At 50.4% G+C, this 27,848-nt stretch overlaps 1 protein-coding gene across 14 annotated transcripts in view; it reads left to right on the forward strand.

The window, feature by feature from the left end:
- The window catches only part of PTPRE (protein tyrosine phosphatase receptor type E), a 179,429-nt gene that overhangs the window by 120,651 nt on the left and 30,930 nt on the right, over positions 1-27,848 (forward strand). For 6 of the 14 annotated variants that reach the window (XM_063782263.1, XM_063782267.1, XM_063782262.1 and 3 more), the window contains 4 exons: positions 13,819-13,934; positions 20,343-20,442; positions 20,717-20,790; positions 22,482-22,618. In XM_063782263.1, the coding sequence (XP_063638333.1) occupies positions 13,826-13,934; positions 20,343-20,442; positions 20,717-20,790; positions 22,482-22,618 (420 nt within the window). In that variant the 5' untranslated portion in view covers positions 13,819-13,825. Of the gene's footprint in view, positions 1-13,818; positions 13,935-20,342; positions 20,637-20,716; positions 20,791-22,481; positions 22,619-27,848 lie in introns of those variants that run through there. The other 8 variants (XM_063782269.1, XM_063782270.1, XM_063782272.1 and 5 more) reach the window with 4 other exon arrangements.

A 27,848-nucleotide genomic window follows, 5' to 3' on the forward strand; every position in this document is an offset into this window, starting at 1 on the left:
TAGATACAGACGCAGAGAGGGTCGACCCACAGCTGTGGTTTTCATGTCTGTGGGCAGGACTTATAGTAGTCCCTATTTCCTAGAGGGGGTATTAGCAGGCAATGAGGTGACGCTTAGGTTAGAAGCGCTTAGCACAGGGCCTGGTGTGTACTCAGTGCCCAGAAAGGTTGATTTGTATTATTAGCAATTATTCTGAGAAATTAACTCTGGCCTTGCTGGCCTGTGCTTCCTGCAGTGAGAGGCCTGATGGAGCCCAGTGGTCTGTGTGGCTGTCTGCTTCCGAGCACTGTCCCTCCTCGGCTGCTTTTGTGGGGCCTGCATGGTGGAGGGATGCCCAGCACCCCAGAATTCAGCCCCTACTGACCAGCACCCCACAGGAAGCAAGTCAAAGTGAGGCTCTGAGCTGTAGGTTAAAGGAGGTGCTTGTCCACTGGCCAGGAATGCCATTTCCCTGCTGTAATCGTCCTTGTTGAGGCTGTTCTGCTCTCGGGTTTATCAGAAGATAAAGGGGTCAGCCTCCGCCTCCTGGCCTTTGCTTTCCTTCCTAACCCAGAAACATGTGGGTCAGCGCCTGCATGACCAGGATGGATACTGGAAGAGTGGGCCATGGAGCCTTTGGAAAGGTATCCGGGCATCATTTCCACACCAGCATTCGTGTTATTTCTCCGTGCATGGATGGGTGGGCCTTGAAGAGCCCGAAAAAGCAGGCTGAGCTCTCCTGAAAGGGGATAATCCTTGGTCTTTCTCTTTTTGCCAAAAGATCTTGGATAAATGAACCGAGAGAGACCCCAATCTGGACCAGAGATGCTGCCCCTGACGTTTGAGCCCACCTGGCTGAAAGAGGGCAGGTGACAGTCCCAGGACACCCACAGGAGGCTACTCAGGAGCCTGTATTTTGGGCAGAAACAAAGAAGCTGAGAGGCACAGTGAGGTGGGACACCTGCACGCTGAGGGTCTCCACCTCCCCAAGGCAGGACAGGCCATGGCAGAGGCTTCAGGGGAGGGTCCCGGCTTTGGCTGGGGGCGTGGGAGTCTCCAGAGGCAGCAAGCCCAGGACACTGATGGTGCAGACCACTGGATTTCTGGAGAACACTGTACTTCGCCAGCCTGCGGCAGACACATTATTCACAGAACTTTCTCCAAAGGAGGTTAGCCATGTTTGTCAGGCTCAGGGAGAAGTGAGGAGGCCTGCTTACCATCAATTAAATATGGGATCCGGATCACCCTGCACCTGTCTCCTCCCCAGTCCTTTCTGCGACCTCAGGTGGCCTCACTCCTGGCAGGCAGAAGGGACTCGGGTCACACACAGCCACACTCGGGGATTAGGACCTGAAGGATATCATTGAGCCCGCGCCTGCCCCAGGCTGGAATTGCTGGGCCGTGATCTCCTCCATCTTTTCTTTCTCCAGCTGCCTCTGAAGGTCACAGAATCTGCATTTCTTAGGAAAAATGGGGCAAAGGTGAGATGGTACACAGCACACCTGGCCCTGGCTCAGCCCCCCAATGTGGACAGGTTGCAGAAGGCCACTGCCTCGCTGCAGGAGGCTGGCCCTCAGCGCCCAGCAGAAGCGGCAGCCCCATTCTGTCCCTGAGACCCCACCCCCTCAGGCACAGCTGAGCAGCCCGCTGGGGCCCAGGGTTCCTTGGTCTTGGGTTCTGATGCCTTCATTCCCAGAACACGAAGCCAAGGCCAGGAGTCGGGATCTGCTCCCAGGAAGAAGCCTCCATCCCTGGGGAGGGCTTGAGACCCTCTGGGATGCGGCCCAGTCCCCACCCATGGCCACTCACTTCCACCCTGCCCCGGCCCAGCCCTGGCCACCCCAGACGTCTGGCCCTTGTCCTGAATGCTGTCCCCTCTGGCCTCAGCTGTCCTCCTCGCGGAGCGCTATCCTGCTCCGTCTCTGCTCAGGGTCCCCCCAGAGGCCTCCCACTGGGATTTGTCTCCACTTTGCAGTTGCCTTTTGCCCCACATGCCCCGTCCTGTGGTTATTTACCTTCTGGGGGCATCCTCCCTCTTGATTGCAGACTCCTCGGAGGCAGATAAGAGTGGGTGGCTTTCATCTTCCAGCTCCTAACTCCCAGCCCACTGGGCTGCTGTGCTGTGGTCCACGTGAGTCATCAGATGCCCCAGGCGGAAGGCTCGTGGGGGCTCAGGGCCCCAGCTGGGGGCAGAGCACCTCAAGAATCCTCTCAACTGGCTGCAGGCTCCTAGTTCTTGGTGACTTAGTGGGTGGAAGACCCACCTACAGGTTTCCAAGCTGCTGCCTTTCTCTAACACATGGGCGGGTCCTGGCTCAGCACTATTGTTCTCCACCAGCCCTGACCCAGCACCCACTGTGAGCCAGGCCTGTGGGCATCAGCACCGAAGACCAGAAGAGTCGCCAGCCCATGGGGCGTCTGAAGCAGGTGGCACAATTGACCCTCTCAGCCCAGACACCACCCAGGGCCTTCTCCCTGACCTCGGCTACAGCAGATGAGAAGGACACTGTGGGAGAACTGAGTCAGGATGCCCAAACTGGATGACTTCCCTGAGGGTGGTGCACTGCTGAAGGCCCGTGGGTCTCCTTTCTCTGGGATAATGCCAGACTCCAGCAGAAGCTTTAGTCTATTTCTGAATAGAGAAAATCTGCTGAAAAACGTCTATTTTCCAGCTGAATAACAAGCCTTTCAAGAAGAGGAGGATGAAGAAAAGACGGCATGTGTCCAAGTTGAGCTGAGACGGACTGTAAGCCCAGGCCTGCCTAAGGCCCCCACAGTGGGCATCACCAGGGCTGGGGTCTTAGGGGCCGCCAGCTTCCTCCACCCACCTGCCTGCACAGACAGCTCCTGGGCATCAATGCCTCAGCAGTCAGATCCGCCCAGGCTGCTTCTGAAAGAGTTTTGTAGAGAGATTGCTCTTCTGGGGGCGGGGACAGGACACTTATCTCCATCCCCCCACCAACCATCACAGGAGGATGAAAAACCTCAAAGAAAGACCCAGGGGGCAGACACAGGCACAGATCCCAGTGGAGATGCAGGCTCCGGAATTGCAGGCTCCTTTTTGGAAACGGCAGAGGCTCCCCATGTGGGCTTCCCTCACCCCTCCGAGGCCTTCCCAGAAGACTTGGTGGCAGAGACCGTGTCCACTCAGCAAACACCACCGTTCGCTTTGCTGAGTTTGCAGTTTCCCACAGCATGGCTGCTGCCCTGGAGAACAACGGGGCCACGCCGTTATAATAACCAGCCCTTGCCTGATGAGTTACAGTTTACAAGACTCACTCATTTATGATTTCGTGGGATTCTCTTGTTTCACTCATTGGGAAGCAGGCGCAGAGAGGTTAAGTGTTCTGGAAAAGGCCCTCCTCTGGGGGTGGAGGGAGGGGAAAGAGAGAGAGAGAGAAAGGATGAGAGTTAATGAGAAAGAGAGGCAGAGAGAGACGTCGAACCAGCTGGGTCTAGAAAGCGCCGTGAGTTGATGTGCTGGAGAGAATCCACGTGTCAGTCCCCGACACCTTATTTCTTCATGGCGATTCCTTTAAAAACACCCGTGGAGCACCTCCTCTGTGGCAGCTCTGAGAAGGCACCAGGGTAGAGACCTGCATGAGAGTTGGCCTCTGCTTTGAGCAGTGCCGCGTGCATGGATAATCCTGCCAGCAAGGTCTTCCTGGACATCTCTGAACACTGAGGGTTGGCGTTGCCAGGGGAGACTCCTGGTCGCCCGCGTCCTATTCAGGTTCTGTGGGTTCCCAGGGCCCTGTGCTCTCTGTCCCCTGCAGGCCTCCCTCACCTCCCCAGCCTCCTTGGACCAGCTGACTCCCTTTCTCCCCAGGCAGCCCTCCAGACCCCTCTAGACAGGGGCAGGCACCCTGCAGGGCGCCCCTACCACATCGTGTGCTTCCCCCGCCTAACACATAGCAGTTGCATTCTAGTTATTGAAGTCTTTTCTCTCTCTGGCTGAATCGCAAGCTTTGGAAGTGGGGAGGTGGGAGGAGGGGCCAAGGGCAGTGTTGGTCTTGTTTAGTTGTCTCTCCACATCCTGGCAGTCAACTCTTAGTAACCAATGCTGAATGAATGCATGGATGAATACATAAGCCAACCAGCAGGTACTCTTGAGTCTACAGTCTCCCTCAACTGGCAGCTGATGGATTTCTTTGAAATCAAAAGTGTAGCATAAACCTACCCACTAAAGTGTAGTCCAGCCGTCATCACTTTTGGAGGTCTGATCCAGGGTGGGCTGCACTCAGCGAGGCCTGGGGTGCAGCTGGCCGGCATCTCCTCTGTCAGCCACACCCCTGAGTGGAGGTTCCGTGGAGGGGCTGCAGGCCTCAGCTCCGGGTGCCCTCTTCTCAGTGGGAGACAGCGGGAGGGCTGTGCTGTTTCCAACATTCCCAACACTTCCATTGTTTCACACCATTACTGCCGAGCCCCAAGGGCGGATGGATGGAGCCATGTTGTGTGGGCCCTGCTGTTTTCCTGCCCAGGGTGTTTTGGGCAGTGGTTCTGTTTCCCATATTATGTTTCCCACGACCCTGCCAGGTAGCCTCTGATAAAGCACATCTCTTCTGAGTGAGCAATGGCCTTTGGGGACCATGAAGTACCTGTGAGTGTGACTCTGCCAGATGATGGGCAGGTGCAGCCATCAGTCGGACCTGAGCAAGGCTGCATTCCTTACCTGGCTCAGATGTGAATCTTCAGGGCAGCAAAATGTGGATGAGACTGAGTAAGGGGAGAATCAATATGTGTTTTGTTGAGAGAAGGAAAAATACGAGCAGGTCTCATGACAGAGGGGTCAGAGATCTAAATCTTGGAGGGCCCCAGGGCTCAGTTCCAACCACGCCACCCCTTCTCTCTGCATTCTCTCCAGGGGGCTGTATTTCCCTCTTCAACAGAGACAGCCCTATTTTCTGCTTGTTGTCCCTGTGTCCTATCCACTTTCACATTTGCTCCATATTTTTCATCTTAGAGCAATTGAAAATTAAACCTTTATTTTTTTGAAACAGAGTCTCTTTCCATCACCCAGGCTGGAGTGCAGTGGCGCAATCTCGGCTCACTGCAACCTCCGCCTCCTGGGTTCAAGCAATTCTCCTGCCTCAGCCTCCTGAGTAGCTGGGATTACAGGCGCCTGCCACCACGTCTGGCTAATTTTTGTATTTTTAGTAGAGATGGGGTTATACCATGTTGGCCACAGTGGTCTTGAACTCTTGACCTCAGGTGATCCACCTGCCTTGGCCTCCCAAAGTGCTAGGATTACAGGCATGAGCTACCATGCCTGGCTGAAAATTAAACTTTTAATGTTGAAATGATACTTGCATTAACAGAATCCAGGAAGGTTCTGTAGACTGTCCACTTGTGCCTCCAAGCTTCTGCTGTGCTCTCCTCATAAGACGGAGACGCCTGTGTAGGGAACAGGCTCTCTTTAATGATGACTAAATCCGGAAGATGACAGCCACCATCTTCTCTCTCTTCACCACCCCTTCCTAACACAATGTCAGTAACACTTACCTTTCAAGGACAACAGGCAGTTTAGAAGAGAAAAAGTGCCCTTGGAGAAGAGTGGGTTAGAACCAACTCCCGTTGGCCTCCCAGTGTGGTGGGAGGAGGCTTCAGGGTTGGGGCTCTTGCTGGCCACTTGTGGCACCAGCCAGTTGAGCTGCGGCCCACACCATGGCCTGTGAGATGCCATGGTCATCAGCACTTATCAGAAACATGAGAAATTACAGGGTAGGGGATTTTGAAATATTTGCAGGAAATCAGTACAACTTGTAAAAAACAAACAGTCTGAACTCTCTTCTTCCATGGGCTTGGGCATTTATCGTATGGTGTGAATCTGCAACTCCATTTAAATTATGTTTCAACAGAACTTTCTGAATTTGCCTTAAACTTGTGGGTCAGGAATAATTAGAAAAGGCATATCAAGCACTGATTTTTTTCCAGAAAGTTGATGATAATGTTGGCATAATTTGTAATTTATACAAAATACTTATAAACATTTACTAACTACCTCGGGGGCTGTAATGGTGTTGCTGACCACGTAGAAGCCAGGAAGAAATAAAAAGCTACTAAGAGATCATCAGTATTCACTAAGCGGCTGCTTGAAGAACCCCGCACCTGAGGATGATAAATTGAAGGTGCTTTGCAAACTGCTAACAAAGCATGACTTTTCACTTAGCTCAAACGACTATTCTCAGCTAATTTTGCTCATCTTCAATTCCGGGTTTCACTGTGTGCTTACAGAAGGTGAAGTGATAGCTGTTAGTGCTCCCAAGGGTAGAAGAATTTCACGAACCATCAGATGATGCCAGTGTTACATCAGTGTCATTTTCAAGCAGGAATTTTCAAACAAAATCAGTCCATTCCCATAGCAGTTTTATTTTATTTTTTTATTCATTTCATGGAATCCCAATACAACTTGGATGTTCATCCTGTCAAAGGCAAGGCCTTGACTTAATTACTAATGTCACAGGAAAGGCAGTGGAAGAGTCAGCATCATGATAAAATTATTTGTGGGGGAATTATGAATATGATTATATAAGTTTGGGTAAAGCTCGGCATTTGTAGTAAATGTATTATACTTGGAATTGATTATGGTGTACACATCATTTATTTACTTCTTTATTTATTCAAGATGGAGTCTCGCTCTGTCACCCAGGCTAGAGTGCAGTGGCACAATCTCGGCTCATTGCAACCTCCGCCTCCCGGGTTCAAGCGATTCTCCTGTCTCAGCCTCCTGAGCAGCTGGGATTACAGACGTGCACCACATCACCCATCTAATTTTTGTATTTTTAGTAGAGGCGGGGTTTTGCCATGTTGGCCAGGATGGTCTCGAACTCCTGACCTCAAGTGATCTGCCTGCCTCGGCCTCCCAAAATGCTGGGAGTACAGGCATAAGCCACTGCACCCAGCCTCACAGCATTTATAATTGTGTCCAAATTGGACATCTCATCAGTTAAAATAGAAGCTGTTGATGTCAAAATTTATAAATAGTTACATGTACACAGAGTAACTAAACTGCAAATTCCTGGTAATTAGGCTGATGTTGAATTTTTAAAACACTGCAGCTTTGTAGTATGCACTTTCTCTCTCCTGCTCATCATCAATCAGATTCTAGAAATGTTCGGGCCTTCAAAGAATTATTTTGTAAATAAACCTAAGTGTCCTAAAAAGATGGTGAATCTTTCTGCAAACAAGGCCCTAAGTGTGAGTTTAGTTTAGTTCCAAACTAGTTGGAAATATATTATGGGAGGATTCAATAAATGGAGCACCCAAAACCCTCCCCTCCACACCGCCCCCCCTACCGACACACACACAGAACTCTTGGCTTTTGAAACTTTTATAGAGTTACAATTATTGAAAACAAAGGTTATGGCTGGGCGTGGTGGTGGCTCACACCTGTAATCCCAGCACTTTGGGAGGGCAGGGCAGGAGGATTGCTTGAGTCTAGGAGTTTGAGACTAGCCTGGGCAACATAGTGAGACACCCCCCCCATCTTTACGAAAAAAAGTCTTAAATTTTGCCAGTCATGGTGGTGCATCCCTGTAGTCCCAGCTACTTGGGAGGCTGAGATGGGAGGATCCCTTGAGCCCAGGAGGTTGAAACTGCAGTGAGCCAGTCTGGCAACAGAGTGAGACTCTGCCTCAAACAAACAAATGAGGTTATGAACAGGAAGACACTAAAACTTATTTCTACAAAAACAAGGAAGCAATAAAGTGAATTAAATGATGAGAGCTCACAAAATGCTAATCTAAAAAAATGCAGGCAATTTTATTTTAAAAATTAAAACATGAATAAGAACATTGAAAAATATATTGAATGAAACATATTCGGAACAGATAAGGCTAAGAAATTGATCAGAGCCTGTGAATGTGTGCCGAGAATAAGTATTATTTTACGTTCTCATTTTATTTTCAGATAATCAATACAAAAAGGTTTTTTTCTTTTATTTTTATTTGTTGTTGATGTTGTTGTTGACACAAGGTCTGGCTCTGTTGTCCAGGCTGGAGTGCAGTGGCATGATCTCAGCTCATTGCAACCTCCGCTTCCCAAGCTCAAGTGATCTCCCACCTCAGTCCAGCAAGTAGCTGGGACCACAGGCACCCATCACCGCGCCCAGCTAATTTTTTGTATTTTTTGTAGAGACAGGGTTTTGCCATATTGCCCAGGCTGGTCTCAAACTCCTGAGCTCAAAGTGATCTGTCGGCCTGGGCATCCAAAAAAAGTTTTCTTAAAAACATGTATATGTATATATATATACACACACACACACACACAAAATATGTTATTTTGTTTTCAGAAAGATTGTTTAATTTTTAAAAATATTTTGTGAATAGAACTACTTAATAGCCTCCCAGCTTAATAAAATCAAATCATTGGTCAATAAATGTTTTAGAGAAGCATATATTTTGAATCATTTTAGCCCCCTCCTTTGCTCTCTAAGAAGTCCTGGTTTGGATGAGAAATTACATGGGACCCATTCCAGGGGCTCTCTTTAAGTGCGGTGGCTTTGAAACCTGAGTATGGCTCCCAAATCATTGTTTCCTGCTTCCTTGAGAAGAACCGTCATCTGTTTCTTAGTTGAAAGCAAAACAGCTGCAGTTTTGACCAGGTAGGTGATGGGTTTGGGCTGCAGAGAGAAAACACTACCCTCTTGGAGCTGCAGGGGGCAGTGTGGGTCAGTCCACTGCTGGACATCCTGGGCCAGCTGGAAAGGGCCCTTTCGGGTTTGGTAGGGCCAGAGGGGTCAGCTTGGCAACTCCTGCTCAGAGGCACTGGCCCAGGGATGGCCCCTTGCCCTCAAATGCCCTGAAAGCTCCAATTATTGAGGTGCCGGAGAGAAAGTCAGGGACTGGGAAACGGGGACACAAGACAGCCCCTACACTCTGGGGTCTCCTGGGCTGGTTGAGACGTCCAAAACCCAAATCACCTTACACAGGGCCAGACAGTGTGGTGCCAGGAAGGACTCCATCTCAGGTCGCTCAACCTCAAAATCTGCTGGGGTCAAGTAAAGGGTGAGGAGAAAGAGGGGACCACTCCAAAAGAGGAGGCAGGGATGTTGGGAAGTGGACAGGGATCAGGAAAATCCCTTTCCTACCCTGGGTTGTGTACCTCGACCTGCCTTCTGCCCTCCCCCCAGCCCAGCCACCTTTTCCCAGTCTCCTGCCGAGCTCCCTTCCTTGGGCCCTAGTGCAGTGACTTCCTGCAGCTCGCCACCTTGACCCTGCCTTCCTCCCCAATAACCCCCACAAGGAGTGCCTCCCCCACACGCTGCACTTGCAGCCCACCTCCCCTTCTGACAAGGCCCCAGACCCCAGATGCAACTCCTACAGACAGTCTCCCCAGGAATGTTCCACTGTCCTCTCTAATGCAACCTTTCATCTTCAGTAACAACAGGACATTGCTCATAGGATTTCGGTGAGGGTTGATGAGGTCATTTATCTCAGAACCTCAGGTAGCTTATCCCACTTCATAGGAGCCCAGTAACTGGGAGCTTATATTATTGCCTTATGCCTCCAGCTAAAAATCATCCTTATCCCCAGCCTAGAGCCCCCATTCTCCTTGTCTCAGCTAATGAATGATGCTCCCTCCCACCCCAGCTCCCAAGATGGAAACCCCAATACCTTTGTTGCCCCACTTATCACCCACATCCCACTGACCACCACTGCCAGGGACCCTACCTTTGAAATCCTTCTAAACTCCCTCCCTCCTTTCCATTCCCATTGCCTCCGGCTTGGTCTTTCTTAATCCATTGCTTAGACCAATACGTCTCAAATATTAATGAGCAGAGGAACCACCCAGGAATCTTCATAAAAGGTGGGAGGTCTGGGACGGTCCTGAGACTCTGCATTCCTCACGTGCTCCCAGGTGATGCTCGGGCTCCTGGACCACTCTCCGGCCGCAAAGGCTACCCTGTGTCAGGAGCTGACGCGCAGCATCCAGGGCTCCCTTTGGAAACTTTCCTGGCGGCTCATGGCTCGTAGCCAAGATTTTCAAGCTTCAGTCTATATAAAGCCATTATTCCCCAGATACTCGGATTTCTTCCATCTGGAGTTGGGCACAGGAGTGGGCGTCGTTCCTTAGTGCCCCCAGGAGACTCTAATAATGTAGATTGTTAATGGAAAATGAGCCCTTAGGGCCAAGCCAAATCTAGCATGGCATTGAGGACCTACCCAATTCCTCTTCAGACTTTTCCTCCTCACTCATCTTCTCTCACGTGCCAGAGAACTGTGAACTGCCTGGACAGTGGGTTCTGTCTGGGCTCCCTTCACTCCTCTGTCCCCTGGCCTGCGTCTCCCTCTGCCTTCCGTCCTGAATGACTCACTCACTGCACTGCATTTCTGGGGAAGGTTTCATTAACTGCCAAGAGGAATCATTGCTCCCTCACCTTTGCTCCTTGGCACATGGCCTTGTCTCCAGAGCATGGGAGTGGGGTATCAGGGTGGCTGTCCTTCTGCCTGCCCTTCCTCCTCAATGAGCTACTTTAGGGCTGAAACAAGACTATATTCTTTGCATCTCTGGGGCTTACCTGGCTGCCTGACCCAAGAACTTGCCCAGTGAAGAATATTAAAAAGACATCAGATGGAATAAAAAGACAGATTTATAATGAAGTAGATAGCGGGTTGACTGTTGAGGGGAGTAAATATACAACCTGCTTTTTCATAAATAAACTCCTTTTCTCATCTCAGTTCTAGAAATCACATGCAATTTGTGCTCTACATACTCAGCATTTGGTAGGCTCACAACAGAAACTGATGAAATACAAATCCTTAAAATTCTGCATTTTTTTTTTTAGATGAGTCTCGCTCTATTGCCCAGGCTGGAGTGCAGTGGTGCGATCTCGGCTCACTACAAGCTCCGCCTCCTGGGTTCAAGCAATTCTCTGCCTCAGCCTCTGAGTGGCTGGGATTACAGGTGCCCGCCACCATGTCCGGCTAATTTTTTTATTTTTATTTTTAGTAGAGACAGGGTTTCCTGGGCAGGCTAGTCTTGAACCCCTGAACTTATGATCCACCCGCCTCGGCCTCTTAAAGTGCTGGGATTACAGGCATGAGCCACCGCATCTGTCCCAGCATGATTTTAATCACTGTTTCAAGCACCATTTGGACCAATTCATGTCTGTGCTCACCAGGTCACTTATGCAAGCCCACTGAGAGTGAATGGCCAGGGACTGGCAAGTTGTCATTTGCCTTAAAACTGTTGTGGAAGTCAGTGTGGTGATTCCTTAAGGATCTAGAACTAGAAGTACCATTTGACCCAGCCATCCCATTACTGGGTATATACCCAAAGGATTATAAATCATGCTGCTATCAAGACACATGCACACAGATGTTTATTGCGGCACTATTCACAATAGCAAAGACTTGGAACCAACCCAAGTGTCCAACAATGAGAGACTCGATTAAGAAAATGTGGCACATATACACCATGGAATACTATGCAGCCATAAAAAAGGATGAGTTCATGTCCTTTGTAGGGACATGGATGAAGCTAGAAACCATCATTCTGAGCAAACTATCGCAAGGACAGAAAACCAAACACCACATGTTCTCACTCATAGGTGGGAATTGAACAATGAGAACACTTGGACACAGGAAGGGGAACATCACACACTGGGGCCTGTCGTGGGGTGGGGGGAGGGGGGAGGGATAGCATTAGGAGATATACCTAATGTAAATGACGAGTTAGTGGGTGCAGCACACCAACATGGCACATGTATACATATGTAACAAAACTGCATGTTGTGCACATGTACCCTAGAACTTAAAGTATAAATATATATATACATATAAAAAACGGGGACAGACCTGGGCTCCAGCTGGTAGACAGGCTTTGAATTCTGCAGGTTGTCACCCATTGCTGGTCATGTCAGGAAAATCACCTGTGGCTCTCCTGAGCACTTCCGGACCTCAGTGTCTAACAGATGAACAAAATGATCTTTGTCTTTCTCAAGGGTGTCGGCCTCCTCTTAGATCACTGAGCATTTGGAGAGGAGGGTTATTAAATTAATACATGAGATAAGAAAATGTTTCAACTAGGAATTCTGCATCTCTGGAATTGTATTAAACCAATTAATACTCCCCAATCAATTACTCTGTAATTTACTCAAGTATATTAAAGTATTGTGGCAGTGTGCAATAACAGATTTTTAAAAACAGTGTGTGTCTCCGTGGGCAGAGCTGCCTGTCGTGGAAGGGCCAGGGTAGCATGCAGCGGGGGTGAGGGCTTCTGTCTCCAGGGTTCCTGGGTTCAAATCACAGTTCCTCCATATCCTCCAGCCTGACTTTGGGCCAGTTCTCTATCCTTCGGGAACCTCTGTTTCTCAGCCCTGTGGGGTTATTGTGCGGATAATACAGATATAAAATACCCAGCATATAGTAGGTGCTCATGGAATTATTTGTGTATGTGGCTCATTTTACAAATCTAAAATGTGTGTTTTGGAAATAAAAAAAGAGGGAAGAAGTAAAAGTGCTGATTGCCACCATCGTCATTGTTCTGGGCTAATTGTTATAATATCCTCATAATGGTTTCATCTTAATAGTGGTGATTACTGAAACACAATTAGGATTTTTCTTGCTCATTCAGATGTCTTCTCTAATTACAAGCATTAGTGTTTAACATGTGAGCAGCCGGGGAATGGATGTTTCTTGGCCTCAGTTCTGAAATGGGTCCATTTGCATCCCTGAGGGAGGCCTCAGGCAGGAGAGGGCTGCTGGTGGGGACAGGCTGACCTTGGACGGGGTTCAGGGGGTGGGGAGTGGGGGGGGCCACACCTCCACTGCATGTCTGCATTGTCAACAGCAAATCCCATTCAGCAGGTGCCACTGCCCACCTGCACCTGCCAGTGAGCCTCTAGTGAGGGGTTTCCACAGCACCAAGCAGTCACTGCCACATTTAGCGATGCTCTGATGTTTTGGCAAAATGGAGTGCCAGGTGAAGATCTGAGGTGATGGCCCACAGGTCCTCAGCATGAAAGAGCCTTTTTCTGTGCTGAGCCACTTTACAATCTGGGTCTGCCCCTGGGCATTCCCACCCCCTACCCCCAATAAATACTCACCTGTGTCCCAGGGTACTCAATTGGCTCTGTCAAGATGAGCAGACCGTGGCCCCATCCTCACAGAGGCAGCTTACCTCCACTTCACCTGAGAGTTTAGACACGGCCATGGTCAGATGCAAGGGTCAAGCTGGAGCCAGGCAGAGCGTGCTGGAGCCGGACCAAGCGTGTAGGAGCTAGACTGAGTGTGCTGGAGTCAGACTGAGTGTGCTGGAGCAGCGAAGAACAGAGAACTTGGCTGCAGCTGGGTGATGGGGCTGCATGAACTAGGCCCTGAAAGGATCGAGGTTTCCCAGGCAGAGTGAAGGGGGATGAAGAGACAGATTGAAAAGCAGTGTCTTGCTGGGTGTGAAGAGGACAGCGTGGCCAGAGAACAGGGCTTGAATGGGAGGGTTAGAGTTAGCAGGGCGAGTGGAGGGTGGATGGTAGAGGGTCCAGGACGCCAGGCTAGGTCACCCAGATGTGATTTCTGCTAAGTGGTTCCAGGGAGGGCAGGGGTCTGGGATGAGATCACCCTGGGTTCCAGTCCCTGATCTGCCCCCACTAACCATCAACCAAGCAGGTCCTTTGAGTCCTGGTTCCCTCCTTTGAGTGAATGTCCACAGTCAGTGACTGTATCCCCCTGGTGTTGAGAAGCCTCAGTGAGATGATCCATGAAAGTGACAGGCAAAGTTCTTGGCTCAGAGAAAGCCCTGAAATGAAGTTGGCTCTTCTCCTCATCATCACTGCCTGGCACCGGAGGGTCCCACAGCTGCTGCTGGATGACCTCTGAGCCTGTCCCTGCCTCTCTGCAGGTCCACCATGGAGCCCTTGTGTCCACTCCTGCTGGTGGGTTTTAGCTTGCCGCTCGCCAGGGCTTTCAGGGGCAACGAGACCACTGCCGACAGCAACGAGACCACCACGACCTCAGGTAAGGACCCATCCCCCTTTCCCTTTCCCTGGCTGCCTCCCCTACTACCTCCTCCTAAGCTCCTGGGACCATTCAAAGGGTGATAAAGGGGCTTAGGGTAAGAGAAGAATGGTGTGGCTGAATTTCTTAGTGTGCTTTTAATAGTTTGTGCCTCTAAAAACAGGCAGGCTAAATAAGCTAGTTTAGCATTTGGTTGTTCAGCAAAGCTTAGTGTTCTGGAGGTGACCCATCTACAACCCCAGCTGAGAGTCAGGGTCAGCCTTGGCTGGAGGCAGGAGTGCAAAAGGGTTAAAAATCCCCCAAAATCCCCTTGTGCAGAAAACCAACCATGAACATACATGGATGAGGCGATGTGACAGTTAATGATATGAACTAAAGAATTATTCTTAGGCCGGGTGCGGTGGCTCATACCTGTAATCCCAGCACTTTGGGAGGCCGAGGTGGGCAGATCATGAGGTCAAGAGATTGAGACCATCTTGGCCAACACGGTGAAACCCTGTCTCTACTAAAAGTACAAAAATTAGCTGGGCATGGTGGTGGGCGCCTGTAGTCCCAGCCACTCGGGAGGCTGAGGCAGGAGAATCACTTCAACCCGGGAGGCGGAGGTTGCAGTGAGCTGAGATTGTGCCACTGCACTCTTGCCTGGCAACAGACAGAGACTACGTCTCAAAAAAAAAAAAAAAAAAAAAAGAATTATTCTTAATATTTTAGGTCAGATATTGGCGTCATGGTTAGTTTTATTTTTAAAAAGAAGAGTCCTTGCCTTTTGACATGCCTGCTGAAGGGTTCACGAGTGAACTGTGATGTCTGGGCTTTATGCAGAAAAGAGCAAGAGGGAAGTGGGGGTGGGGGCTTGTGAACAAAGTCACATCAAGAGCCCCACATGATTCCCTAACCCTGGACAAATGCCCTGCAAACCCTGGACAAATGTCCTGCAAATGTACCACTGGCCCCAGGAGGAGGAAAGAGTAAAGATTTCTGGCGACAGAACCTCTAGCAAGGAGAGCAGTTCTAAGCGCCCACCTGTCTTTTTCCTCTTCATGTTGAAACCTCAGAGAAATCCAAAACCCCAAAAATGAGAGACCAGAAGCTGCCCGCAAATATTAACTTGCCTCTTTGCAAGCCAGCCTTTCAGGGGCAGGTCACTGGTGGTTCAAAGAGTTATTTCAACCCACAATCCCGACTTTTCTTCCCAACGCTAATCGACTGGCCACGTAGAAACATCTGACAAACTGCCCGGATGTACCCTCACATCCAGGAGCCACAATGGCAGAACATCCGTTTGCGCAACGGTGGGGAAGAATCTGCCCGAGCTCTGCAGACAGTCCCTCGGGTGGCACTGTGGGCACCAGCAGGAAGACGTCCACTCCACATCTGAGGCTTTTCAGTTCATTTGAAAACAAAATTATTGGGCTCACATATTGCCATAGACATGGGGTGTTACTTGCAGGAGGAGGACACTGTCATGTGACCTCAGCACCCAGAGCAGAACTAAATGTGAAACTCACACCTTGGTCCAGCCTCTGCCAGGGCCTCTGCGTGCTTAGCAAGGCTGCTGGTCCACGCGCAAGAGGGAAATGGGCCTCGAGTTATAAGGCGCAGACGGGCTCATTTGACCTAGAATTGTGGAGGGGAACCTGACCCTGTGAAGTGCCCTTAAATCTTCATCTGACCCCTGGAAGAAGGACGATTTCAGATGATTTCACACGTTTCCACAGTGTGCCAAAATAACAGGAAGCTGTTTCATTTGTTCATCGAACAAAATATATTCAGTACTCATGCAGACAAATTCTTTTACAGAAGGAATTGAAGGTAAATGTTTACAAATTATATAATAAAATGTTAACTATAAAAAATAATATGTAAAAGAACACAGTCGAAAAATGAGTAGAGAATATGACCAGGCAGAATACAAATATCTAATTAGGTTTCACTAATCATGAAAAGATGCTCAACTCTCTAGAAATTAGAGAAATGCAAGTTAAAATGACATTATCATTTTACCTATCAGATGGACCAAAATGAAAAGGGTTGGCAACAATATCCCAGAGAAGAGAAACTGGCTCCATCGCACACTATGGGCAGCGTTCCGCAACCTTTGTGGCACCAGGGACTAGTTTAATGGAAGACAGTTTTTCCGTGGAATTGGGGTGGGGGGTGGTTTGGGGATGATTCAAGTGCATTATATTTATTTTGTACTTTATTTCTATTATGATTACACTGTAACCTATAATGAAATAATTATACAACTCACCATCACGTAGAATCAGTGGGAGCCCTGAGCTTGTGTTCCTGCAACTAGACGGCTCCTCTGGGGGTGATGGGAGACAGTGACAGATCACCAGGCATCAGGTTCTCTTAAGGAGCACGCAACCTAGATCCCTGGCATGCGCAGTTCACAATAGGGCTCAGGCTCCTGTAAGAATCTAATGCGGCTGCTGATCTGACAGGGGGCGGCGCTCAGGCGATAATGCCTGCTCACCTGCCACTCACCTCCTGCTGTGTGGCCCAGTTCCTAACAGGCCACAGACTGATATCCATCTGTGTCCTGGGGGAGTTAGAGACCTCCGCTGTGGATGAATGTAGAAGTTGGACACTTGGGGCTGCCATCTTGGCAATTGTGTTAAAATGTAACAGGCGTACAGGCTAACACAGAAGCTGTCCTACAGAAACACTTGCGAGACACAAAGATATATATATATGTGTGTGTGTTGCAGAATTGTAGGAAATAGCAGAAAAGTTGGAAACAACTTAAATGTCCATCCTATTTTGGTCTATCCAAAAAGTGGAATCCAAGCAGCTATTAAACAGAATGAGGAAGCTTATCTGGGCTGACATGGAAACTCTCCAAGACAGACAGCCGTACCAGAAAAGCAAGCTGGAGAACTGCCCCGTGGTGCATTTCATCTGTTTCTTTCATATTTAATGTGGCTATATGGGGACGTGTCTTAAAATTGGTAGCACTTCACAATTATAATCAGTATCATTTTTTTTCTTTCTTAGTGGTTCTTAAAATAACGATACTTTTTACAATCCGTGAAGCTGTAGATGAAACGAGAGGAGTAGTATGGTCTATTTATTTCCCAAACCTGCATATTTATGAACGTAAATTTATAGAGGAAAATGTCAGGAAAGATACGCTTTGAAATCTTAATTATGTTTAACTCTGGCAAAGAGAACAGGTTCCTGAACATTGAAAATTTTAGGCCGGAGTGAGTTGGGACCTTAAACCATTGTCTGCACACCTGTCCTTGAGTGAGCCACATCTTTCCAGTATGGACTTGCTCCGTCTCTAGGGCCCCTGGGGAAGGAGGACTTGGAATGAAGGTGGGAGAGGAAAAGAGGGATGGAGATAAGATAGGGGACACAGTGAGAGCAGCTGTGCCCTGGGGCAGAACTGAGGTAGTCCCTGGAAGACCCCTGCTCTTGGCCAGAGCTCAGGATCAGCTTCCTGAGCAGAGGGTGCTGGGTGGCCACACTCCAGCCAAGGTTGCCATTCTCTTTGTCTCCTCCAAAGTCACATTCAAGCCTAAGGTTTTCAACTTTCAGGATCAGATTCTATGTAAGCAAACACACACACACACACACACAAGTTGCAAGTGTACATATGTATAAAATCGGTGTGAACATACACACACTTCACTTTGGGCAATAGCTAGACAGTCATACAGGAAGAAGGCTGCTTCAGGATGACCACCCTGGGGACTGGCCACCCTGACCTCTGTCCCACCCCGTCAGAGCCACAATAACATGAAATGAAAATAGACTGTGACAGGAATTTCTTCTCAGATGACTCCCTGACTCCTGGCTGGACCACATTGGTGCCCAGAGGACATATTTTTGTTTTCTTCCTGGTCCACACCATTAAAAAAAAATGTTTTTAAATTGAATTTCTTACCAATATTTAAAAATCAGAAAATGTTTACATAAAAATATGAATTTCTTCTTTAGGAAAGTGGGAAGAACTAGGCACTGTGGGCACCCCTTGTGCTTGGCCCCAGTGGGCTGGAACTCAGAAGTAGCCATCCCTGCAGGCAGGACATGGGGAGTCCCAACTCCCGCCCCCACCTGGCCTCCCCACACCACCCAGGGATGTTCTCACCTGCCCCTTGAAGGCCATTGGGTTTCTGATCCTGATCTCTGGCCTCCTGAACAGAGGTAGCTACTAAGAAACACCAGGAACAGAGCTGGGGAAGCCACTGGCCCTGTGACCCATCCCTTCTGCCCGTGTGCACGGCCCCTTTCTGGGCTTGGGTGGTTCAGCCCCATCTTCTATGGAAGCACCCATGTCTGTGACTGCAGCCTTCACTACAGGCAGGAAAGTGGAGGCCAGACCCACGGAGGGCTGGTGGGGCCCAGGTGCTCCCTCGTGTCTCTCTCTGATGAGAGGACCCCATGTGTTGGCCTGGAGTAAACTTGGTAGTCACCATCTCTGCAGAAGCTGAGCCCAGAGCCTGACCTCTGTGTGATGCAGAAGTGGGAAGTTTCATTGCCTGGGGCCCCAGGAGATGAGGGCAGATGTACCTGGGTACATTCGAGAGGGAGGAGGGGGACCGAGGCCCAAGCTTTCTGGCTGAGTCTGGAGTGTGAGCAGCAGCCAGGCCCTCCGTGGGGCTGGGCTCCAGGCTGCCCCTCCCTCCGTGTCAGGGGTCTTCCCACTCAGCCTGTCGGAGTTGCTCCAAGGCCCTGGCAGAGTGGAGAGGGGTGCTCTCTGGAGCTGCAAGTGTGGAAGCCTCAGGCCAGCTCACTTCCCCAGGGAAGCTCTGCTGTGGGCAGGTTGGAGGTCAAAGGCGGGGGACTGTGGCAGCCACACCCAGCCACTCATCCTAGCACCAACCCAACCTTGTGTGGGGCCAGAACCAGCTCCTCTGGGCCAGGGTCACAGACACCTGAGTGTGGGGGGCTGCAGAGGACAGCCAGGCTGCCAGGCTACTGACACTGCTAGCCAGATGGGGGAGGCACGGACGCCACCTGGAAGGTGGGCACTTAGTGGGTGGGCCAGGTGAACAGTGCCCTCTCTCATGGCTGGGGCCACCTCCGCATCACAGACCAGCTGTTTCCTCTGTGAACTTCAACATCTAATGGTCGCCCACGTCCCTAAAACTTCATCATTTATGAGAAACGATGGTGCGGACCACTCATAGGGTGCCAGAGTCAGTGCCAGGCCTGGGAGGGTAGAGCATGAGGGAGGAAAAGCCACACCTTCCCTGGGGAGTTTATAACCTAGGGTGCAAGGCAGAAGGCATGAGGGTCCCTTTTAGAATCCAGATGAGGGGTGTGAGGTGAGCGGAGCCTCTGGGGCTGCGGAGCCCTCCCAGTGCCCGGAGCACCCTCGGGAGGCCATGCCAGCCCTCAGGAGGAAGCGCATGGACCCTGCGCTGGGCTCAGGGCAAGTGATTGGTGCTTCTGGGAACTTAAAGAGTTGGAAGCCCAGTCGTTGCCTTCGAGGGGCTTCCCCAGAAACCCGGGAGCCAGGGCAGTCATGCTGAGGCCTGTTCACTCATGGCAGAGCGAGGTTTGCGCTTTGAGGCATCCAGGGCCCCTCTGGGTCCACAAGAGAGGAGTCCAGTGGGCTTCTTGGAGGTGGGGGCCTTTGAGATTGTCCTCGAGGAGTGGGAACATTTTGGTGATGAGGGGGCTGTGTGGCCAGCGGGGGAGGAGCAGGAACAAAGTCCGACATTGGGAGAGTGGGTGGGGTCCAAAGGTGGCAGCGAGGCCACCAGTGCCCCTTGGAATTTGGGCTGATGAGCCAGGGGTGGGTCCTGAGCAGCAACAAGGCCACTTAGCTGGGCCTGGGGCTGTGGGTCTCTTTCTGGGTGAGGAAGGTCAACCTGTCAGGTACAAAGGACACAGTAAGAGGCCGGTGGTGGCTGGGCACTCGGCCTCTGACAGGTGGAATCGGGACCTGGAGGCTCTGAAAGGTGGGGTCACAGTGCGCCAGGGCCACAGGCCTCTGCCCAGCCCCAGGGCCAGGCCGCCTCCCTGTGCCTGAGCTCCTGCCCAAGCCCAAGGGGCCCTAAGAGCTGAGCTACGCCGAGTCAGCCTCCCGCGCTGTCCTAGGACCCTGCAGTGGACACCGGCCCCTTCACCCTTCTCCAGCTTCTTAGCAGGAGAGCCAGGCAGCCAGGCCGTGTAGGGGTCTGGGGAACTCACCCCTGTCATGCCTGCCCCAGGGATCTTGGACAAGTCACCTCACCCACTCCTCAGTCCCGGATTCTTTCTCTGAGTCAACAGCAACAACTAAAGTCGCTTCTCTGTTACCTCGTGGGGCCTTTTCAGGATGATGGATCCACTTTACAAACTATAGTGTGGGGTTCTGGTGTCCAGGAAGAAGGGCTCATGGAGGGGGACTCTTTTGCAAACTGTGAAGTGAGGTCAGGGGTTAGGGTCTTTCTGCTTCTCCTGCAGGCCCTCCGGACCCGGGCGCCTCCCAGCCGCTGCTGGCCTGGCTGCTACTGCCGCTGCTGCTCCTCCTCCTCGTGCTCCTTCTCGCCGCCTACTTCTTCAGGTAGGAGTGTCCCGGGGCACTGACTTGCCCCAACCAGCTCAGAGGAGGAAATGAGCCTTCTGATGCTGTGGGCGTGGGCTGTGCAGCAGAGGGCAGCTGAGAGGCTGGGTGGCCGGGCCTGGGAGACACACAGAGGCCAGGCCTTAGCGCGGCTCAGCCATGAGCAACAGGAGTAGCTTTTCCCGGCTCACCTGGTGGGTATCACTGTGCCGAGCGCTGTTGGCTCTCGGGGAACCTAGAAGTGTGGAAACCTAACACATCCTGTGTCTCTAAGGTTCAGGAAGCAGAGGAAAGCTGTGGTCAGCGCCAGCGACAAGAAGATGCCCAACGGAATCTTGGAGGAGCAAGGTACAGAAGCTGCTCTCTGGCTGGGGCTTGGGGGAAAATGTGTTCTTTTTTAGGAGACACTGAGGTGCTTTCTGTCTTTAACGTTCAAAGTAAATTTTGAGGTGTGCTTGCCACTTTCATCTCACTCTACCTGGTATGATGCTGTCCTTTAGAATTTCACTATTTCAAAACTTTGAGGATCATTTTTCTCTCGGGTGTGACATGGACGTTTGAGACATTTTTGTTTGTGGCTTTTTTTAGAGAGACTGTTCATATCCTGTCGTTTTCACAGGGTGTTGACATGTAACACTTTTCAGTGAGGCCTTACAATCATTCTCAGATAAGGCTGTCTGGCTCAGAAACTATTCAGCTGCGTTTGTACTGCTTTAGGATCCAGCTGGAAAAAGGGACTCGCTCTCCTAAAGTGCTTCATGTTTACAGAGCATCAGAGTCAGCTGGGAGCATTTCCAACTTTTCCATCCGAAGTACAGTTTCGAACTTGTTGTCGCTACTTACAAAGGAACATTGTTTTTCTCTCCATACATCGAGATGAGATGACCGAGAAACGTGTGTAAGGCAGAGGCCACAAAAATATTGCTTCACACCCCAGTGACTACAACTTCCTGGAGTCAGCTTCCTACCTAACTGCAGTCAGTTCTATGGTTTGGGGGAACACACGTGCCGTCAGACTAAAATAGACTCTTAAAACGGACCCTTAGATCATTAAAAGAATATCACCAACAAGGACCCAGCTGAAATGTAGCCTCCCAGCGCTCGCGGGACCCGAGACCTGGTTAGACGATAATGTGGCCCCAGGTGCTGTCTTCCTGCCCTTGTTCCAGTCCCCGGTTCCCTGCCCTGAATGTTTCAATAGCAGGAACGGAAGGAAGGAGGGTGCGGCTAGTGAGTAGCAGGGAAGCTCAGCATCACTCATTCTGATCCCATCTGTCACTTGGAGGAATGAGTCTTGGGTGAAGTTTTTGGCTGGGCTTCAGAATGGCTCTGCAGATGGGGACAGGCCCTTTTGCAAGTGTGACAGCTGGGTTATCATGTTGACCTTGTCAATATCAGCTCATTCTCCAGGAAGAGAAAGACATGTCCATAACTGTTCTTGCCTCTCACTCCGAACTTGGGGAAGGAATGTGTCCAAGAACTCCCTTATAACGCGTACTTCTCCTTCTCAATGCCCCTTGTCACCCTCCCCAGACAAGGGTGGTTTTCCCTTGGAGCTTATGGGGTTTGAGGAACCAGGAATATTTGTTATGAAGAAGAAAAGGCTGAGAGAGACCATTCTGAGTTTGCTCCCAGAAGCCGTAATTACTCTTTCTTATTTCCAAACCTGGAAAGCTGAGCTGGAGAGTGAGGCCGTCTTGAATCCTTTTTGGAAGGAGCAGGGGCTGGAGGGAAGGAGAGGTGGGAGGGTGGGTGGATAAGTGGCCTCGGGAGGGGGACAGGCTGTCTCCAATGGGGGAGAGCAGGTGACACTGGGCAGAGGGACGCCCGTCACTTGTAAATGATGTGGATGCCTCACAGGAGGCGAGTGTTTGGATACAGCTGCTCGGGACCCGGCTTAGCCCAGCTATGCGATTTGAGAGAACTGTTCCAGCTCCAGCCTGGTCATTTCTTCAGGAATGTCGTTGGTCAGCTTGGTTACTCAGTCGCCTATCCAGGAATGTGGCTAAATGGCCCCCATGTTTCTTTTGATCCCACAGAGCAGCAAAGGGTGATGCTGCTCAGCAGGTCACCCTCAGGGCCCAAGAAGTATTTTCCCATCCCCGTGGAGCACCTGGAGGAGGAGATCCGTATCAGATCCGCCGACGACTGCAAGCAGTTTCGGGAGGAGTTCAACGTGAGTGTGGGGAGGGCCCTCTGCTGGGTGCCCTGTGGTGGAGACCTGTGAAATCCAGTGTTAGAGTTCAGGATGAATTATCCCAAAGACTCAGAACCCTTGCATCAGTTATGACACTGTCCCATGAATGGGCGTGTGAGGAAACCTGGTGTGTGGTGCAGTGCCCTTTGCCAATGCTTATTTCCTCATTTATAAGATGAGACAGTTGAGTTAGAGGTTTGTGAAGCCTCCTTACACCTCCCCACTCTGAGTGTCAAGTTCTAAAATCAACTGTGACAGAAACACTGTTATCTCGATAACATAGAAGGCTAGGACCTGAGCGCAGCACGGTATGACAATATCATGGGGAAAGTAACAGAGCCCGAAACCATCTTTTCATGGCTTCTGAGAGCTGGAGCACCTAATCAGAGTAGGCGATGTTCCTCTTCTGAACCACCATCTCGGCATTAATGAAGCAGCTGTGAGCTGCCTTGAGGGAACACTAGCTATATCTGCTTGTGTATCAACATGGGTGGGTGGGTAGGTGGATGGATGCATAAGTGGGAGGGCAGATGGATGGATGGATGGATGGGTGGATGATGGATGGATGAGTGGGAGGGCAGATGGATGGATGAATGGATGCATGGATGGATGGATGAGTGGGAGGGCGGATGGATGGATGGATGGATGGATGGATGGATGGATGGAGTGGGAGGGCATATGGATGGATGAGTGGGAGGGCAGATGGATGGATGGATGGATGGATGGGCAGATAGAGAAGTAGACAAACAGATATGAGGAAGTATTGTCTTGGATTTTGCCATTCAGTATTTATCCTTGGTCGTGTTTTGAATTTTATGCATCTTCACCTTCTTGCATGTGGCTGTGCTAAGTGTTGATCTTAAAGAGGATAGATTTTCAGCAGGATTGCTAACTGGTCCTGGCTATGCCTGTTGCGTGCTGGCCCTGGCACATCAGTTAATTTCCTTGAAGCTGTCTTCCACCACCTAGGAAGGGGCAATGGAGATGGGCCTGTCTTAATTACCTTGAAGTTGGAATGGGAGGCTCAGACAATGGATTTTGTAAACAACAGTGTTATGCAGTTGTTATATCTGAAGATGGCATGAATTCTGCTGCAGACATGAGACTTTACCCAGAAGCAGCGTGTGAAGGCATGGGAAGGTGGTGGCCCATGTAAACTGTACGTTGCTTGTTTTTTAGTGCAAGCCTCCTCTGCCTTTATCTTACTTCCTTTTTATTGTTTCCAAATGTGTCCCCTTTTTTGGAGGAATTAGGTCATATTGAAAGACAGCTTGAAGCACTATTGTGTTGCAATCTCTCAGCCTGACAACAGACCTTAATTCTCATTTTCAAAATAACTATCCAAGTTTTCAGCTAGCAGATCCCCTCCCCCACCCTTCTCATCCCATTTCCCCTTGCACTTTTGTTTCCCCAAGTGACAGGGGCTGGGCTTGCTGATGGGGGTGTCTGAGTCAGAATCAGCTCAAAAGAGGGGGCCACTCCCAGGGAGGGAGTCCGGGAATAGGGTGGGGCAGGTGAGACACTCACCCCAGGCACATAATTTAAGACAGCACCAAAAGCTCAGCAGTGGGATAAATTATATTTTAACATAACACTTAAAATATCAAAATTATCAGCACCACAGGAAAGGTAACAAATACAATATCAAAATGAATACAGGCAGTCCCTGGTGAAGAAAATAACACGACCATAAAGGAAGACAGGCTTGGGCCAACTGATTTTCCCTGTTGCCCTGGGCCCTGATACATATGGCTTGTCACCACACAGCTACTCATCCTGCCACTAGTTAAAAGTTTCATATTTTGGTCATCATAGATTTTGTGCCTTGATTTGGACTTTTTAAAATATTGCATTCGAATATTATTTCCCCTGGTTTCTGAATTTTGGGGGCACCCCATTAAATTTTGCACCCAGAGGAAGTTCCTCATTCTCTTCTGCCACTGGGTGGCCCTTGGCTGAACATTGGAGTCCTTGTGCTCAGTGACAGGCAGGGTAGAGACACGGTGGAGGGGAAGAACACTGGACCCAAAGTCAGGATCACGGAGCCTGATCCTGTGTCTGGGGAACCCTGGGGGAGCTGCTTTTTTGTCATATTTTTGTTTTATTTGTTTGTTTGAGATGGGGTCTCGCTGTGTCTCCCAGGCTGGAGCGCAGGGGCCTGATCACAGTTCACTGAAGACTCAACCTCCCAGCTCAAGTGATCCTCCCACCTCAGCCTCCCAAGTAGCTGGGACTACAGGCATGTGCCACCATGCCCACTGGCTTTTTTACTTTTTTTGTAGAGATGGGGTCCCACTGTGATGTCCAGGCTGTGCTTTTCTGCTCATCTGTCCAGTGAAGGGCTGGCCCTGTCCTGAGTCCACGTTGATGCAGCACCCGTCCTCTGAGAGCACTGGAGCCTGCCATGACCAGCTCTCTCTTGGGTCCTCAGAGGGACATGCTCCCAACCCCATCTTTCTTTTCTCTTGCCGTCTGATCTGAGCTCCTCTCCCCAAAATCATGAAAGGGAGACACCGGAGTCTCAAAGTGGCCGATCCAGTTGAGTTTTGACATGTGTGCATTGCCAATTCAAAGTGCAGGCAAACTTGGTGGGGATGAAAAGGATTTGATATTGGGGTCAGTACAGTGAATGCTGGAGTCGGCCTGAGTGTTTGTCCCGGCTCAGAGAGCTTGGGCAATTAACCTCTGCCTGTTTCCTCATCTATGAAATGAGGATACTCCCTGCCCCCCATAGGATTGTGATAACATGGACATGAGGTTGGATAACCTGGACATGCAACTGAATCCTTATGAGACCGCACTCTGCAATCTCCACCCTGCACTGGTAGAACACCATCCTAGGAAAGTCTGCTCCCAGGCCCCAGAGTAAGTCCTGGAAAGTGAGCACCACTGGGCCAAGGAAAATCCCCCGCTTCAGACAGGCTCGTCCCTACCTCCATCCTAGCAAGTTATGTCAAGCTGAGTGCCTAGGACTAACACACTGATACGTGCTGTAAAAGTGCAGAGGGAGGTGTCAACTGCAAAGCTTCCAGCACAACAAACAAACCAGAACCATTCCCTGGAGCTCCATAGAGCAGCTGGGGCCTCTTGCAGAACTGCCCACACCTAGCTTCTTGTACACTCTCCTGCTGCCTGCCCGACACTACCGAGCGGAGAGAGAAAGGAACGTGGCTCATGAGTTCATTGAAATGAAATCACTAGGCTGGGTGTGGTGGTTCATGCCTGTACTCTCAGCACTTCGAGAGGCCAAGGTGGGCAGATCATTTGAGCCCAGGAGTTCCAGACCAGCCTGTCCAACATGGTGAAACCCCATCTCTACCAAAAAACTACAAAAGTTAGCTAGGCGTGGTGGTGTGCACCTGTAATCCCAGCTACTCAGGAGGCTGAGGTGGGAGAATCACTTGAACCCGGGAGGCGGAGGTTGCAGTGAGTCGAGATCGCGCCACTGCCCTCCAGCCTAGGTAACAGAGTGAGACCCTGTCTCAAAAATAAAAATGTTAAAAAAAGAAAGAAATGAAATGAAATCTCACCTCAAACAGACAAACCACAAACAATTTGGACAATTTACATAATGGGACTGCCAATCACACGATATTTATTGGCCAGTTACTATGAGCAAGCCCCAAGCAAGACACTGCAGGGCTCATCCAGGTGTGCAGACCCCTCCAGGTGCTCTCCTTTCCCCTGGGCCACCTGAGCAGCTCAGAGATTTGAGACCCCAGTAGACTGACAGCCAGAGAAAGGGCTGCAGAGTCCATGTGGGTGGTTATTCTGTGCGCTTGGATCCAGGATACATACGTGTGCGGTGCACAGGGCCCGATGCCCCTCCCCACTTCAACTTTGACCCTCTGTGCATCTAGGTGGCTACGCCCCATCTCCATGGTCTGGATCTCTGCAGCTGCCAGGAACACGCAACGGTGGGGTGTCAGAGCTTGGTCCATCCTCGCCATCCAATCCCTCCAGGGAGCCTTCTCAATTTCTTTTAATTAATTAATTTATTTATTTATTTTTTGAGACAGAGTCTCGCTCTGTCCCCCAGGCTGGAGTGCAGTGGTGAAATCTTGGCTCACGGCAACCTCCGCCTCCCAGGTTCAAGCGATTTTACTGCCTCAGCCTCCCAAGTAGCTGAGATTACAGGCGCCCACCACCATGCCCAGCTAATTTTTGTATTTTTAGTAGAGACGGGGTTTCACCATGTTGGCCAGGCTGGTCTTGAACTCCTGACCTCAGGTGATCCACCCGCCTCGACTTCCAAAGTGCTGGGATTACAGGTGTGAGTCACCACACCTGGCCTAATTTATCTTTTAACAGACTTTATTTTAGAGCAGTTTTAGCTATACAGAATAATTGCACAGAAAGTACAGAGTTCCCATATGCCCCCTTCCTCCCCTGTGAGCAGTTTCTCCTATTATTAACTTCCTGCATTTGTGTGTTTCAACTGCTGCAATTGATGAACCAACACTGCTCTGTTGTTACTAGCAGAAGTCCACACGTCAGGGTTTGTGTGTTGCGCATTCTGTGGGTTTTGACGAATGCACAGTATCATGTACGCACCATCCGGTATCACGCCTCCCGTGTATTTTCAGTGCTGGGGCCAAAAAAAGCTTTTGCGGGTAGAAAAACAGAAGGCTCTAGAATTTTACCACAGATGTCAGGCTTAGATTAGGTCAAGAAGGTCAGTATTAAGATAGCCCTGATGAAGAATCAGGAACTACAGGCAGCGTAGGTGCTGGTGGCTGGGGATGAGGCCAAGAACCACCTATCACCCTTGCCACAGTGCCGCCAGGCAGGTCCCTCCACATAGGCCACCCTCTTAGGCCTCTGCTTTGGGACCAACAAACCCCATGGCCTGGAAGGGCCTCAACCTGTGGCCATGGGGTTTGGTGGCCCCAAAGCAGAGGAAAGAGGGCGGCCTACAGTGCCCCACCATGAGCTCCAGCTGGTCAGATCTGAGTCTGCAATTGGAGAAGCTTCCTGCCCTCGGGAGAGGAAGACTCGGGACACCTGTGGGTGGCAGGTCAGGCTGTGCTCTGCGTTGTGAGCAAGCCCAGGCCTGCACGGCTTGGATCCAAAGCTACGCAGTGAGGCCTGCTCCGCTCTCCTGGGTAGTTGCAGTGGGACCCCTCACATTCTCCTACATTTGAAGAAGTGAGCATCCTCCTGGTAGTCTGGGTGCTGCTCCAGGCTCCTGCCCCTTGCTTGCTGGGTG

The sequence above is a fragment of the Pan troglodytes genome, chromosome 8 (assembly GCF_028858775.2).
Source record: "Pan troglodytes isolate AG18354 chromosome 8, NHGRI_mPanTro3-v2.0_pri, whole genome shotgun sequence".
NCBI classification, from domain to species: domain Eukaryota; kingdom Metazoa; phylum Chordata; class Mammalia; order Primates; family Hominidae; genus Pan; species Pan troglodytes.